The sequence below is a fragment of the Sapajus apella genome, unplaced genomic scaffold, assembly GCF_009761245.1.
Source record: "Sapajus apella isolate SASKATOON/1434 unplaced genomic scaffold, GSC_monkey_1.0 scaffold11, whole genome shotgun sequence".
Taxonomy (NCBI): Eukaryota; Metazoa; Chordata; class Mammalia; order Primates; family Cebidae; genus Sapajus; species Sapajus apella.
The window spans coordinates 356,869-371,467 of record NW_022436951.1 but is presented as its reverse complement, the minus strand read 5'-3'; the positions used below and the strand labels follow the sequence as shown (position 1 = coordinate 371,467).

Sequence of the window (14,599 nt, the reverse complement as noted above, 5' to 3'; positions counted from 1 at the left end):
CAAACTATGATTCTGTTTATTCCTCTTAGCATTGCTGATTAATCTGTGCCCCTGTTATCACATGGCATTAGAAGACTCTCTTAGTGATTATGGCCTGGTGTTGACACCTCTGCTGTTCTCTGTAATGAAAAGTAGCTTTTGGGGTGGCTAGCTGGGCAAGATGTTTCACCGCTCTTTTAATAGCAGGAAGGAAAAGTTGGAGGAATTACTGGGAAGCTTTGCAGAAGGAAGACACAGCCCAGCTGAGAGCCAGCATTCATATTAACTGCTCCTCTCAGTACTCTTTGTATAAACACCACCACCAATGTATTCCCTGGACGTCCTGACTGCACCTTTAACTGGCCTTATCATGCTAGGAGATACATTTGAAAAGCCAGACTCTCGTATCTGTCTGTAATTGGAAGCAGACATCTCAGCATATGCATTAGCTTATGTCAGGAGGATGTTTATGAAAAACTCACCAAGCAGAGCACTGCTAAGCAGGAAATAAATATGTGAAGCTTGAAGTTATTAGGAAACCTCCACATTCGTCCCCCTAAGCCACAGATATGACCTGTGAGAAAAGAAAGTCTTTATCATTGCACATTGATTCTTGTTACCTTGAAGCCCTGCTACTCTCAAAATACATTTATAGCAAAATGTGGCTGATGATTTATTTAAACATGTGCTTTTTTTTAATGACACTGGTTTCTCTTTCAAATTTGTTATCTATTATTTTTCCATAAAGCATTAAAAAGTGTTTGAAACAACCAGCACCATTTCACAGTTCCTGTTTTATTTGTTTAAATTCTCTAGCTCATGTAATATGCCGTATGATTTACTGTTCAAGTCTAAAAGAAATACACTCACTCGTGGAGATGTGAGGAGGTAATACTGTCTATTGGGAAGGCTCAGAGATTTCCTGTTTAGGTTACCCAGGCTTCTTCGGAGCTGCCAAGAGTCATAACATGTATGAGATAATACACTTTGGTTCAGGAGAAACTATGGATGGGAATTCAATTAATTCACTGAGCCACAAAAGAAAGGAAATTCCAGCTTAGAACTGTCACTGCACTCAGACCTGGTGGACTTGGTATGCTGAGGGGTAGCCATGACCAAAAAGAGGATTGCAGCCTGATGACCCGCTTAGCAGTATCCAACCACAAAGCAAAAGGAGGGGACCTGGCTGCTAACCTGGTTCTTTGAGAATTGATCCCTGAAGGGTATTACTGCCCAAAGCCTCAGCAACCTGGCTTCATCAATATAAATTTGCAGAATGCTTGTGACATTGAGATAAATCAAATCAGTATGTACTTTAGCAAGTACCTCCTCGTGAGTACCAACTGTGGCACATAGTGAGGAGCCCTGGAGGCACAGCCCTAGAGGCAGAGCCCTGCAGAGAATATGGTGACTCTGACCAGAGCAACAATGTATAGCAAAAAGTTTCCTAAACATATTTTGTGTCCTGTCATAAGAATCACCTGGCAGGGAGGGGCGTGGAAGGGCAAGGTAAGCATACACATTCCCAGGACCTTTCCAAAATGGAGAGTGACCAGGGACCTACAGGTTCAGACTCTGTCACTCTGGGCCAGAGCCCTAGACTTGATATGTTTAATGAATGCCTCAGAGATCTTGATGATCAGGCAAGTTTGGGAAACAGTGGGGTAGGATGGGGTGAGAATCTGGCTCCAGGTAACATTTGGGCTCTACCATGTGATTGTTTGGTACCCTTGAACAAGTTACTTAACTTCTCTGAGCCTCAGATCCCTCATCTGCAAAACACAACCCATTTTAGGGGGTTGTTCTGAAGGTAAAATGAGAAAATACATAAAATGTACTTAGCCTCTCCAGAAGCAGCAAGATGGTGTACAGCATGGCGTCAGTGTGGTCAAACAATGAGCTTGAACTTGATCCTTATTGCAAGGGCAGATTGGAGGGAGATAAGGACTCTAAACTGAATACTCTTTGAAGATAGTAATCATAGTTTGACAGAAAGGAAGCACAGAAAGACAAAGGTGGGTCTGGGAAGAGCTTTACAGGTTGAGATCCGGGCAGAGAAAATTTCTGGAATATGGTCAAGGATAAATAGACTTCAGTAAGAGAATTGACTATTTTTATTTGATTCCCTTTTAGCCCAAAAGCCAAAGTTTAAAGGATTTGTAATTCATTTTTGCTTGCCTTATTTATTTAGCAAACTTTATTATTCTACTAGGTACCATACCATGTGCTTATTATAGAGGTTACAAAGAAAAAAGCTGCAATACCCTCCCAAGGAAATTATTGGGTACCACTGGTCACAGGCAAATATGTGATTTTAACAAGGGCTGCTGGGTGGAGGGCAACTAGAGCTGCCTGAGGGAGAAAGCTCTCAGAGGAAGTCTTTAAATTAAAATTCCATGACCATTACAACATCACCATGATCATTATCATTATCATAACCACAGCTAACAGTAATAACAATTGCTAACATTATCCAATGCTTATTTCATGCCAGATGCTGTGTGAGGCCCTTTATATGCATTACCTCTTGTAATTGTATAGAATTGTTGCTGTATATGGTATTATGTTTACTTGTATTTGCACTGCCTATTCAGGGGTGGTTCTAAATGCCATTGCCACACAACTGGTGAATTGTGATTATTGCCAGAACACTGATTCTCCTACTCTTGCTCGCTTAATAACACACTAGAGAACTGGGATTGGCATCATTTAGTCTCAGGCTGAACCATTGACATAAGTAGATTTCCATCCCCTATCCTACTGATACCACTTTGCCAAACACCCTTAGAGAACAGAACCCACTGCCTACATACAGCCTGCACAGGGATGGCCTGAATAGTCTTGCTGGGTTTATCACAACATCCCATTTTCACATCAGCAAAACCCTAAGTGTACAAAGAACTTGAAACATTGTCAGGTTCTCCATATGAAAACGCAGGCCCCTGCTTTCAAGGTGGTGGCTAGCAATAATAACAGTGACAAAAACAGTAACGATAAAGCACGTATAACATTTACTAATCGCAAATTGTTTTGTAAACTAAATGATTTGAATGCACTAACTGATTTAAACCTTATAGATAGATAGATGATAGATAGATAAGTAGATAGATCATAGATAGATAGATAGATACTTTACTGTGCCCATTTTTTTAAGCTTTTTATATATATATATACTTCAGGTTCTGGGATACACGTGCAGAACGTGCAGATTTGTTACATAGGTACACATGTGCCATGGTGGTTTGCTGCACCCATCAACCCATCATCTACATTAGATTTATGTAATTCTATCCCTCCCCTAGCACCTCACCCTCTAATAGGCCCCAGTGTGTGATGTTCCCCTCCCTGTGTACATGTGTTCTCACTGTTCAACTCCTACTTATGAGTGAGAACATACGATGTTTGGTTTTCTGTTCCTATGTTAGATTGCTGGGAATGATAGTTTCCAGCTTCATCTATGTCCCTGGAAAGGACATGAACATGAACTCATACTTCTTTATGGCTGCATAGTATCCCACAGTGTATATGTGCCACATTTTCTTTATCCAGTCTATCATTGATGGGCATTTGGGTTGGTTCCAAGTCTTTGCTATTATGAATAGTGCTGCAATAAACATATGTGTGTGTGTGTCTTTATAATAGTATGATTGATAATTCTTTGGGTATATACCCACTAATGGGATTGATGAGTCAACTGGTATTTCTGGCTCTAGATCCTTGAGGAGTCGCCACACTGTCTTCCACAATGGTGGAACTAATCTACACTCCCACCAACAGTGTAAAAGTATCCCTATTTCTCCACAACCTCACTAGCATCTGTTGTTTCCTGAGTTTTTAATGATCACCATTCTAACTGGCATGAGATGGTATCTCAATGTAGTTTTGTATTGTAGTTTGTATTTCTCTAATGACCAGTGATGAGCATTTTTCATATATTTGTTGGCTGCATAAATGTCTTCTTTTGAGAAGTGTCTGTCCATATCCTTTGCCCACTTTTTGATTAGATTGTTTAATTTCCTTGTAGACTGTTGATATTATCCCTTTGTCAGATGGATAGATTGCAAAGATTTTCTCCCATTCTGTAGGTTGCCTGTTCACTCTGATGAAAGGTTCTTTTGATGTGCAGAAGCTCTTTAGTTTAATTAGATCCCATTTGTCAATTCTGGCTTTTGTTGCCATTGCTTTTGGTGTTTCAGTCATGGAGTTCTTGCCTATGCCTATGTCCTGAATGCTATTGTCTAGGTTTACTTCTAGGGCTTTTATGGTTTTAGGTCTTATGTGTAAGACTTTAATCTGTCTTGGGTTAATTATTATATAAGGTGTAAGGAAGGGGTCCTGTTTCAGTTTTCTGCGTATGGCTAGCCAGTTTTCCAAACACTATTAAGTAGGGAATCCTTTCCCTATTGCTTGTTTTCGTCAGGTTAGTCAAAGATCAGATGGTAGTAGAAGTGTGGTGTTATTTCTGAGGCCTGTGTTCTGTTCCATTGGCCTATATATCTGTTGTTGTACCAGTACCATGCTGTTTTGGTTACTGTAGCCTTGTAGAATAGTTTGAAGTCAGCTGATGTGATGCCTCCTGCTTTGTTCTTTTTTCCCTGGATTCAAATGGAAATGCAGAGATCACCCGCTTTCTGTGTTGATCTCGCTGGGAGCTACAGAATGGAACTTTTCCTATTTGGCCATCTTGCCAGCTCCTTACTATCCCCTTTTTAAAGACAGATTAGCCAAGGCCCAGCTGTGTGCTTCTGTTGGGAAGTTGAGTACAAGGTTGGGTGTAAGTAGGGAAAGTTCAACTGCAGTCAGTTCTAGTCTTGGTAAGGCCACTATAAGGCACTCCACGTCAAAGCATAGCAAATTAGTAGTTCCCCAGTATTTTCAGAATCAAAATTAAGTTCTTTGTCAAAGTTCTCCCTGATGTGCTCCTGCTTCTTCCCTAATTCAACACATCCCCAGCTCCATCCATGCACTCCCAATAGATCACAGCTCTTTACATGCCCAGGCTGTGTCTTCTGCACCTTTGTACCTTCTGCACCTTTGTTTCCTTGACCCCAACTGCCCTTTCTTTTCCTCTACATTACCCTTTATCCTCAATTTAGCACCTATCTCAAGGAGTCACCTTCCCCAGGAAGTTTGTTAATAGATATTCCATTGTTCCTCCAGTGTTTGACCGCTTCTTCTTTATAAATCCCTGCCCAGAAAAATGTGGGCTCACTGACGCCAGGGGCTGCAGCTAGTTTATTTTATAACCCAGCATTTAAAAGCGCCTATTTGTTGATTTATTGGGAATAGTTAATAAATGAAATCTTTGCAGATCATAACCAAGACCACAGTTCATGATAGTTTCATTATTTTTTGTTACTATTGGATATGATTCTCTGCTTACTGCCTTCCCTTACTGCTCAGCGCCTCTAGATGTTAGGTGCATGGCTCTGACACTAATTGAAATTGATGACTGAGAATGACACTTCCATTTGTTAAGCCAGCATAGTTTTGTTCGTTGTGATTTACTTTTTAACCAGCACCCTCTCAGCACTAGCACGAATCTGTGGTCTTTCCATGAGGGTACCATTTGTTCCTTTTATGTCTTGATTCATTACATATTGTCAGGAGTGTTAGCTAAGACTTTCTGCTTTGTGAAAATGTCACCAAATGCACAATAAAGGCGAAGTTACCAGATGTCTGTTCACTAGAAAAATTAAATGCTGTTTTGTGAAGATTCAAGGCTGTTCAGGGATCCCCAAGTGTTTCCAGGCCTGAGCTTTGGCTCTGCATTCTCCTTAGGGTCTCATAACTGACCTCCACATTCCAGTTCTGCCATCGTGGAAAAATTTGTCAACTTTACTGCTGATGTTAGGCCTGGAAACTGTCATCCATTAGTTTTCTCAGATTCAAGTTGAAAATTGAGACAAACTTCCTATGTAATTTTGACCAAAATAACACGTATGTTTATGTGCTATCCCATGATTAACATATTTTTAAAACCACTTTATGGAGGCATGGTTGGCATACACAAAAATCTGTGAATATTTAATGTGTACAGCTTCATGAATTTGGAGATAAGTATACATCCATGAAATTATTACTGCATGTATGCCATAAGCCTATCACCTATGGAAGTTTACTTTCACTCTCTGTTATTATTTTGATTAACTTAATTTTCTTCTTCCTTTGAGCTATCAAAACTTTCTCAAGTAATACATAGTTGTCATTTATATAAACTTATTGAAACTTGATGAAAAGTTTTATTTTAATGTTCCACTTACAGAAAGAAGTAATGAAACCTTTAAAGTGTTCTCTGATTTGTAGCAAGGATCTATGATGGTGGTGGGAATTGTTCTAGATCACATTCCAGTTTAGTTTTGTATGTTTTGGGGAGGCAGGAGTTACAGGCAAAGACATAATCAGTACATGGAAAGTATACATTGGTTTGGACTGAAAAAGCAGTATGTCTTCAAGTGGGGACTTGCAGGTCATAGTTTGGTTAAGAGATTCTTTTTTTTTTTTTTTTTTTTTTTTTTTTTTTTGAGACGGAGTTTCGCTCTTGTTACCCAGGCTGGAGTGCAATGGCACAATCTTGGCTCACCGCAACCTCCGCCTCCTGGGTTCAGGCTTTAATCTGCAGTTGGTTAAAGGAACAAAACTTCGCACAAAAGCTTAGAGTTAACATAAAGAATTTTTTTAATTAAGATAAGGATGCTATGTCAGAGTCAGCCACAAAATGACCTGTTTAGCAAGCTTTATGGCCTACAGGTATGACTTAACCCTTGCCTTGCATAGCCTAAGGTCTAGTTTATAATTGGTATCTTACTACCCAAAGAGTCTATTTGGTCAATATTATGACCTCTATTTTAACATTAATGCTGGTCAATTGTGCCTAAACTCCAAAGGGGAGCCATATCCGACTTCCCTTCCCACTGTGGCCAGGAACCCAGGTTTGCAGGTTTCTCTGGGGTCTCCTTGGCCAAGGAAGGGTTCATTCAGTTGGTTGAGGGAACTTAGGATTTTATTTTTAGTTTACACAGGACCACATCAGATTGTTTTGACAGGGATGACTAATGGTTTTCTTCTCTTTCTGTTTCAGCCACAGCAGCTATCCTTAGCAGGGTATCCCAGAGTCTGCTAAGTGTTAATCCAGACCTGAACACAAGTAAGAATTTCCGTCCTTTTTCTTCTTTCAACGATGTTTTCCATGTTTTAGTGTAATTAAGCTACTACCTTTTCTCTATCTTATTTGAGTTATTAGTAACTGGAATAGTGACTGAATTGAAATTTTATAGGCAAACAAAACATTTTTTAAGGATTTGGTTTTAACTTCTGATACAGTTTGCATGTATGTCCCTTCCAAATCTCATGTATTCCCCAGTGTTGGAGGTAGAGCCTGGGAGGAGATATTTGGGTTATGTGAGCAGATTCCTCAAGAATGGTTTAGTACCGTCCTCTTTGGGCTGTCCTCACCACAGTGAGTGAGTTCTCATGAGATCTGGTTGTTTAAAAGTGTGTGGCACCTCCTCCTTCAATCTCTTGCTCCCACTCTCGCCCTGTGAGACACCTGTTCCCCCTTCACCATGATTGTAGGCTTCCTGAGGCCTTCACCAGAAGCAGATGCTAATACAGCCTGCAGAACTGTGAGCCGCTTAAATCACTTTTCTTTATACCCAGCCTCAGGTATGTTTTATAGCAGTGAAAACAAACTAATACAAGTTCCCTGCAAGGCTGCTTTCTTCTATTTTTGCTTATGCTTGGAGGCTAAGTAAGGCCAAATTAATGAAGGAGGAAAAAAGAGGAAATGATACATCATGGATCAACAATTATTTATTGAATTTAGGAAACTGCCTCTTTTACAAATTCTTTTTAAAATTATTATCATTATTATCCTGAAGTATTTATCTAATGATTACACTGGTAGAAAGTTAAACTCTTCTCTCCAACCAAATTGCCTTAAGCTTCAAAATTATGCCTTCCTGTAAGGTGTCTCTTCCCCTTAAAGTGACTTTACAGTTTCCCCCCTAGTCTTTTGACAATCTTCTGAACCACAAGACCAAGCCCCAAAATCAACTCTGTGAGGAAGCTTCTCCAAATTCTCTAGGTCTGAACAATTTTCTGCCTTCTCTGCTTCCGTTGAACTTTGTCCTTTACTACATGACAGCATTTACCTCCTGGCATTTTAGTGTGTGTGTTAGCCCTGCATATACAACTCACAAGATTTTGTGGGCTTCATGAATGAATTAATTCTATTGAACTTTAAGGCAAAGCCTAAATTTTATGTTTCTTCTAAATCCCTTACATATCCTTTAAAAAATTAAACAAGTAGTAGGTACTTGTTTAATTATATTTTGGAGATGGTTATTTTTCATCAGTGGAAGTATATGCTAGAGTCCATATTATGCAATAAGGGAAGGGAAGACAGTGTACCTAATTCAGTTAAGATATTGCTATTCTTGTTGGTAATTCTGGTGTCGTGAAATCATAATTTGAATTTTATGACTACATTGCAGAATAAATTTCTAATGTGAGATTTAAACATTATTTCCTTGGAGATGACCAAAAAGAAGGGTTGGTACTGTTTTTAACAACGGTCATTCAATTGTCAGTTGTGCCAGACCACAATCCTTTATAGCCCTCCTGTTTAAGAAGCATCTGACATGTTAAGCTGCTCTCTAATTAACACAAGGGTTGTAAAAGAAGTGGCTGTTTGGTTGTGTTTGGATTATCTCAGCCAGTATATTCTAAAGCCTTCCTTCATTCAACAGATGAGTAATCTGTTTTATATTCTGTAAGGAAATGAGAAGGAAACAGTTAAAAATGTGTTACCAATGGTACATGCTTCACATTGAAACCATCCTCCAGACACAAACATAATACTTTGCCCTCCACTGTCCCCTAAAGCGGCAATAGGATTTCTCTGAGTCACTTCCTTTATTAGGTCACAGGGTCTAAAGAAGCGTAAACATTGTGCCTTGTTGAGATAGAACCTCTAGGTATGGAGGATGTGTTGAACAACTTCCTCCCAGTCATTTGGCACATGTTGATTTCCTGTATTCGTGATAAGTAAGATGACTAGCTAATTATCATTCATATGTGGTAAATCACATAGACACTGACTTCCCCTATCCTTCCAGCTGTTTCTTATCAAAAGTCACGTACTCTCTGTCCCAGGAATGATTGGCTAAAGTAACCTGTATCAACAGATGTGTCTGTAACAGTGGACACCTATCATAGCACACATGCTTGAATATATCACAAGCATCACATCCAGATGTCACAGACCCAAGTGCTCATATAACCTCACTCTGTCACTGTGTACATTGTTACCATTTCACAAATATTTCCAAGGTTATTTCCTTTTTTAAAAAAAAAGAAAGAAAGAGAGAAATAAATAAATAAATAAAGAATGAAGGAGAGGAAGAAAGAGGAAGAGGAAGAGGGAGAGAGAACGGAAGTGTTGCTTTATTGCCCAGTCTAGAATGCAGTCTAAAAATGGGTATTGAAAACTTCTTTTATACCAATAATTGTGCTTAATAATGGAGACAGGAAAAAATGAGGGAAGAAAATAACAAACAAGTAGCCAACCAACATTTCATTTAAACCTGTAAGTAGGTGTGACGAGGTACTAATAAAAGTGTATATTTTGTGTATTTAAAGTGGAGAGTTCTATAAATGTTTATTAAGTTTACCTGTTCCGGATCTGAGTTCAAGTCCTGGATATCGTTGTTAATTTTCTGTCTCATTGATCTGTCTAATATTGATGTTGAAGTGTACCACTATTATTGTGTGGGAGTCTAAGTCTCTTTATAAGTCTTATGTATCTGGCTGTTCCTGTATTGGGTGCGTATATATTTAGGATCGTTAGCTCTTCTTGTTGCATTGATCCTTTTACCATTATGTAATGTCCTTCTTTGCCTCTTTTGATCTTTGTTGCTTTAAAGTCTATTTTATCAGAGGTGAGAATTGCAACTCCTGCTTTTTATTTACTTATTTACTTTTGCTCTCCATTTGGTTGGTAAACCTTTCTCCATCCATTTGTTTTGAGTCTTTGTGTATCCTTGCATGTGAGATGGGTCTGGATGCAGCATACCAATGGGTTTTGGCTGTGTCTTTGGATTGGGGAATTTAGCCGATTTAAATTTAGGATTAATAATAATATATGTGAGTTTAATACTGCCATTTGATGTTAGCTGGCTGTTTTGCCCATTAGTTGATATAAATTCTTCATTATGTTGATGCTCTTTACTTTTTGGTATATTTTTGGAAAGGCTGATCCTGGTTGTTCCTTTCTATGTGTAGTGGTTCTTTCAGAAGCTCTTGTAAAGCAGGCCTGGTGGTGATGAAATCTCTGAGTACTTGCTTGTTCACAAAAGATTTTATTTTTCCTTCGCTTATGAAGCTTAGTTTGGCAGGATATGAAATTCTGGGTTGAAAGTTCTTTTCTTTAAGGATGTTGAATATTGGCCCCCACTCTTTTCTGGCTTGTAGGGTTTCTGCTGAGAGATCTGCTGTGGGTCTGATAGGCTTTCCTTTGTGGGTAACCTGACCTTTCTCTCTGGCTGTGCTTAATATTTTCTCCTTCATTTCAACCCTGGTGAATCTGACGATTATGTGCTTTGAGGTTGGTCTTCTTGAGGAATATCTTTGTGGTGTTCCCTGTATTACCTGGAGTTGAATATTGTCCTGCCTTGCTAGGTTGGGAAAGTTTTCCTGAATAATATCCTGAAGAGTATTTTCCAGCTTGGATTCATTCTCTTCATCACATTCAGGTACACCTATCAAACGTAGATTAGGTCTTTTCACATAGTCCCATATTTCTTGGAGACTTTGCTCATTCCTTTTTATCCTTTTTTCTCTAATCTTGTCTTCTTGTTTTATTTCATTAAATTGGTCTTCGACCTCTGATGTCCTTTCTTCTGCTTGATCAATTCGGCTGTTAAAACTTTTGCGTACTTCGCGAAGTTCTCGTGTTGTGTTTTTCAGCTCCATTAATTCTTTTTTTTTTTTTTAATTTAAATTGAATTTAATTAAATACAAATGTCACATATTTCTACCTTCCCGGAAATGGTCACTTCATCTTAATTAAGGAAATGGAAACTAATGATGACTTAAGTATTATTCTGTGGAATGTGTTTAGACAAGTTCAGGCAAACAGCGAAAACTGAGAAGTCCCCATCATCGTACCTACAATGTTCTGAAAATGCTTGAAATTAACTCCATTCTTTGTCTAGCGGTTCAATATGAACTGCCAAAATTTAGTCCAATTAGTTAGTTCCAAATAATGTAGGCTGTTCGGAATCTAGAACCATGGAGTGCTGACAGTTCTCCTTTGACAGTGGACCAGGACATGCAGGATCTCCTCTTTCAAACTCCTTCAGTTGGCTTGGGAAACTCTGGTTTCAGATCCATGGAAGTTCAACATGGTAGTCACCAACACTGGAAGGTCAAAATCGTGTTTCCACCCCCAGTTCTTCCGAGCATTGCTGTCATCGAAGTTCATCGGCCAACTATCCGCTATGGCCTGCCAGATGGCATCCACGTTGTATATGATCTGGAACTCCGGCACGTGCTTGAGGACCTCCTGTGCCAACTCCTCGGGTATGAAGCTCATGGCACTGACATTGTAGGTCCTCATGGAGAGGGACTCAGCAGGGGCCTCCATGACCTCCAGGGTGGCCCTGAGACAGTCATCAATATACATCATCGGCAGCCTCGTGTGGGCTTCCAGGTTGCACTCAAATTTGCCATGCTTTGTGGCATCATGAAAAATCTGGACTGCATAGTCAGTTGTTTCTCCTCCAGGCTGGGAGTCAGCTGAAATTATTCCAGGATATCACAGGCATCGGAAATCTAACCTATACGGGTAATGATAATAGTCTCCCATGAGCTCCGCATGGACTTTGGACACCCCGTAGATGGTCCTGGGTCTCTGAATACAGAGATCGGGGGTTGGGTTCCGGGGAGAGGTGGGTCCAAAAGCTCCGATCATGCTAGGTGCAAACAATCGCAGATTGTGTTCCACAGCGACGTCCAGGATGTTATGCATTTCACAAATATTTAACAGTCTGCTGTGTACTCAACCTTTAGCTATGCACCCTGAGGGAGACAGAGTAAAATACTGCTCTGACATCCAGCAGCTCACATTCTCCCTAAAAAGATAATTTCACATGAAAAGTTAGTGTTTAACATGAAATGTCCTGAGAATACACAATTATAACTTACACATTTCCTACGTGTACTTTTCTAAGTTCTCAGATTCAAAACAAAACACCATGTAAGAAAAATGAAATAAAAACCCTGTCAGGACAAATTCTGGCTAGAACCGAACAAACACAAAAAAATAAATGCCACTGCCCTCTCCAGGCCACCTTTAGTTTATACTTGGCCTACTGCAGCGACCCCTTAGCAGCTGTCTCCCTCCTCTCTCCTTCCACCCCCTGCCCTATCTCTCTTTCCAGCCCCTGCCCCATCTCTCCTTCCACCCCCTGCCCTATCTCTCCTTCCACCCCCTGCCCTATCTCTCCTTCCTTGCATCCATCTTCCCCAGCCAACAACAATTTTCTTATGTTCTAAGTAAATATCTTTAGTGCTCTCCCTACTACCTAAGCATTAAGCTTCAAACCTTTCCCAAGACCCTGAACACCCACCCCAGCTTGTAAGTTTAAGCTACTTACCATTTCCCAGGCACTGTATCTTCCCTCTTCTGGTACACAGCTCATGTCATCGAATCTATCTTCTTCCCACCCACCCTGCATTCTGTAAATATAAATCAGTCCTGCCCACCTTTAAGTTTCAGTCAAAACCTGATACTCATGGCCTGAAGCAATCACTCCCTTCTCCATGCTGGTCTATGAGAGAGGTCATGATATTTCATACCACTTGTGTTAGTCTACAAGAACTACCACAACAAAGTACCCCATAAACGATATAAATTTATTTTCTCAGAGTTCTGGAGGCTAGAAGTTGGAGACCAAGGTGCTGGCAATGTTGGTTTCTCCTGAGCCTCTCTCCTTGTAGCTGGCTGTCTTCTCCCTATGTTTTCACGCAGTCTTCCCTCTGTATTTGTCTATATTCTAATCCTCTCTTCCTATAAGGACACTAGTCATATTGGATTAAGACTCATCCTAATAACTTCATTTTACTTAATTACTTTTTTAAAGACTTTCTTTTTAAATACAGTCACATTCTGAGGTACTAGGGGTTAGGTCTTCAACATGAATTTCAGGGACGATATAGTTCAGCCCTAACACCACTCTTAAGGAATATATAAAATTCTGCTTTGAAGTCCAATTATTTGCATATATCTCATTCAGATTATGAACAGCTGTGTTTTATTCATAGTTGTACATAACTCATAGACCCTAAAATAGTACTTTGACTGTAGTTAAGTAATAAATGATATTGCAAACAAATTAATTAAATAAAAGTATCCATGATAGTTCCTTGGTTACCCACCCTTCTTCACACTTAGCAGTTCCCAGCAGCATCCTTTGTTACCGTGGAGGCTCATATCTGGCTAGAGCCATTTATAGAGGTTGAAATATCCTCACCTGTGTATACATATCATTACTTTACATGTTCCATTGCTGAAAAGACTTATAGGGATCAAATGGTTTATACTAACAAGACAGCTTTATTACAGGCAAAGAATACAGTATAGCAGTAGTAGAGGGGGGATATGTGTTCACACGGATCTCAATATTTCAAGCACAGGGCTTTTTGTCCTGGCATTACTGGATTCTACAGATCACACTTTGTCTCCAGGTCTGGAACCACTAGTGTTCCCCAAGCACCTCAGTACCAGGAACCCCAAAGTCAACCCATGGTGAAGTCTCCTTCAGTGAGCTGGTCATGTAGACACAGTCTTGCTATGTGGCCAGTCTTAACCATCAGACATCACAGCCGTCAGATTCCACCAAAACTAGGTGCAAATCATAAATCCAATTATATTATTAATCAATGTTGACAGGCTAATGCATTTTGTTATGAACCAACTCACAGATCCATGACTACAAAACCTCATTTATCTTTAGTTAAATAGCATTGGCCAAGCATCAGTAGCTTTGAAGAGACACATATGGTCAAACCAGACCAACTAAAATGAACCCATGCTATGCAGCACCTAAGGAATCACCTCTTGCTGTAACCTCTTTCTTCTCTTGCTCACCAAAAATTATCTGTCCCGTTTGCTAAGCCCTTACAGCTTTCCTGTGCTGGCAAAAGGTCTTAATCCATGTGAATGGGCATATTTGTTTAAGTGAGCACATGCTAACATGCCTTTCGCAGATTAGATTCTTAAGAAACATTTTCTGGAAAAAAAAAAAAGACGTATTTTTGGTTAGTAACCCCAGAAGGACCTTTCAGTTCACATACGTGGGTAGCAGCATATTCCACTTATGCAAAGGTCAGCCCAGGGTAAATATGAGCAAAAACACATACTTAGGATAAGAAGAATGTTGAGGGAGTTTACAGCTTGAAGAGATATGCAGACAACTTTTTATATTTTAAGGCAGTAATGCTATCATTTTACTACAAAGAAAATTTCTTTTTGTTTCTGGGGAGAGGGATAAGAAGAGTTACAATTTCCTAGAGAAAAGCAAAACATGTTTAGAACTCCCAAACAAGACAGGCACCT

The 14,599-nt window shown here is 39.7% G+C and overlaps 1 protein-coding gene across 3 annotated transcripts in view; it reads left to right on the top strand.

Moving 5' to 3' along the window:
* The window catches only part of GHR (growth hormone receptor), a 300,742-nt gene that overhangs the window by 183,698 nt on the left and 102,445 nt on the right, over positions 1-14,599 (top strand). For all 3 annotated transcript variants that reach the window (XM_032278846.1, XM_032278847.1, XM_032278845.1), the window contains one exon: positions 7,061-7,126. In XM_032278846.1, coding sequence (XP_032134737.1) covers positions 7,061-7,126 — 66 coding nt within the window. The remainder of the gene's footprint in view (positions 1-7,060; positions 7,127-14,599) is intronic.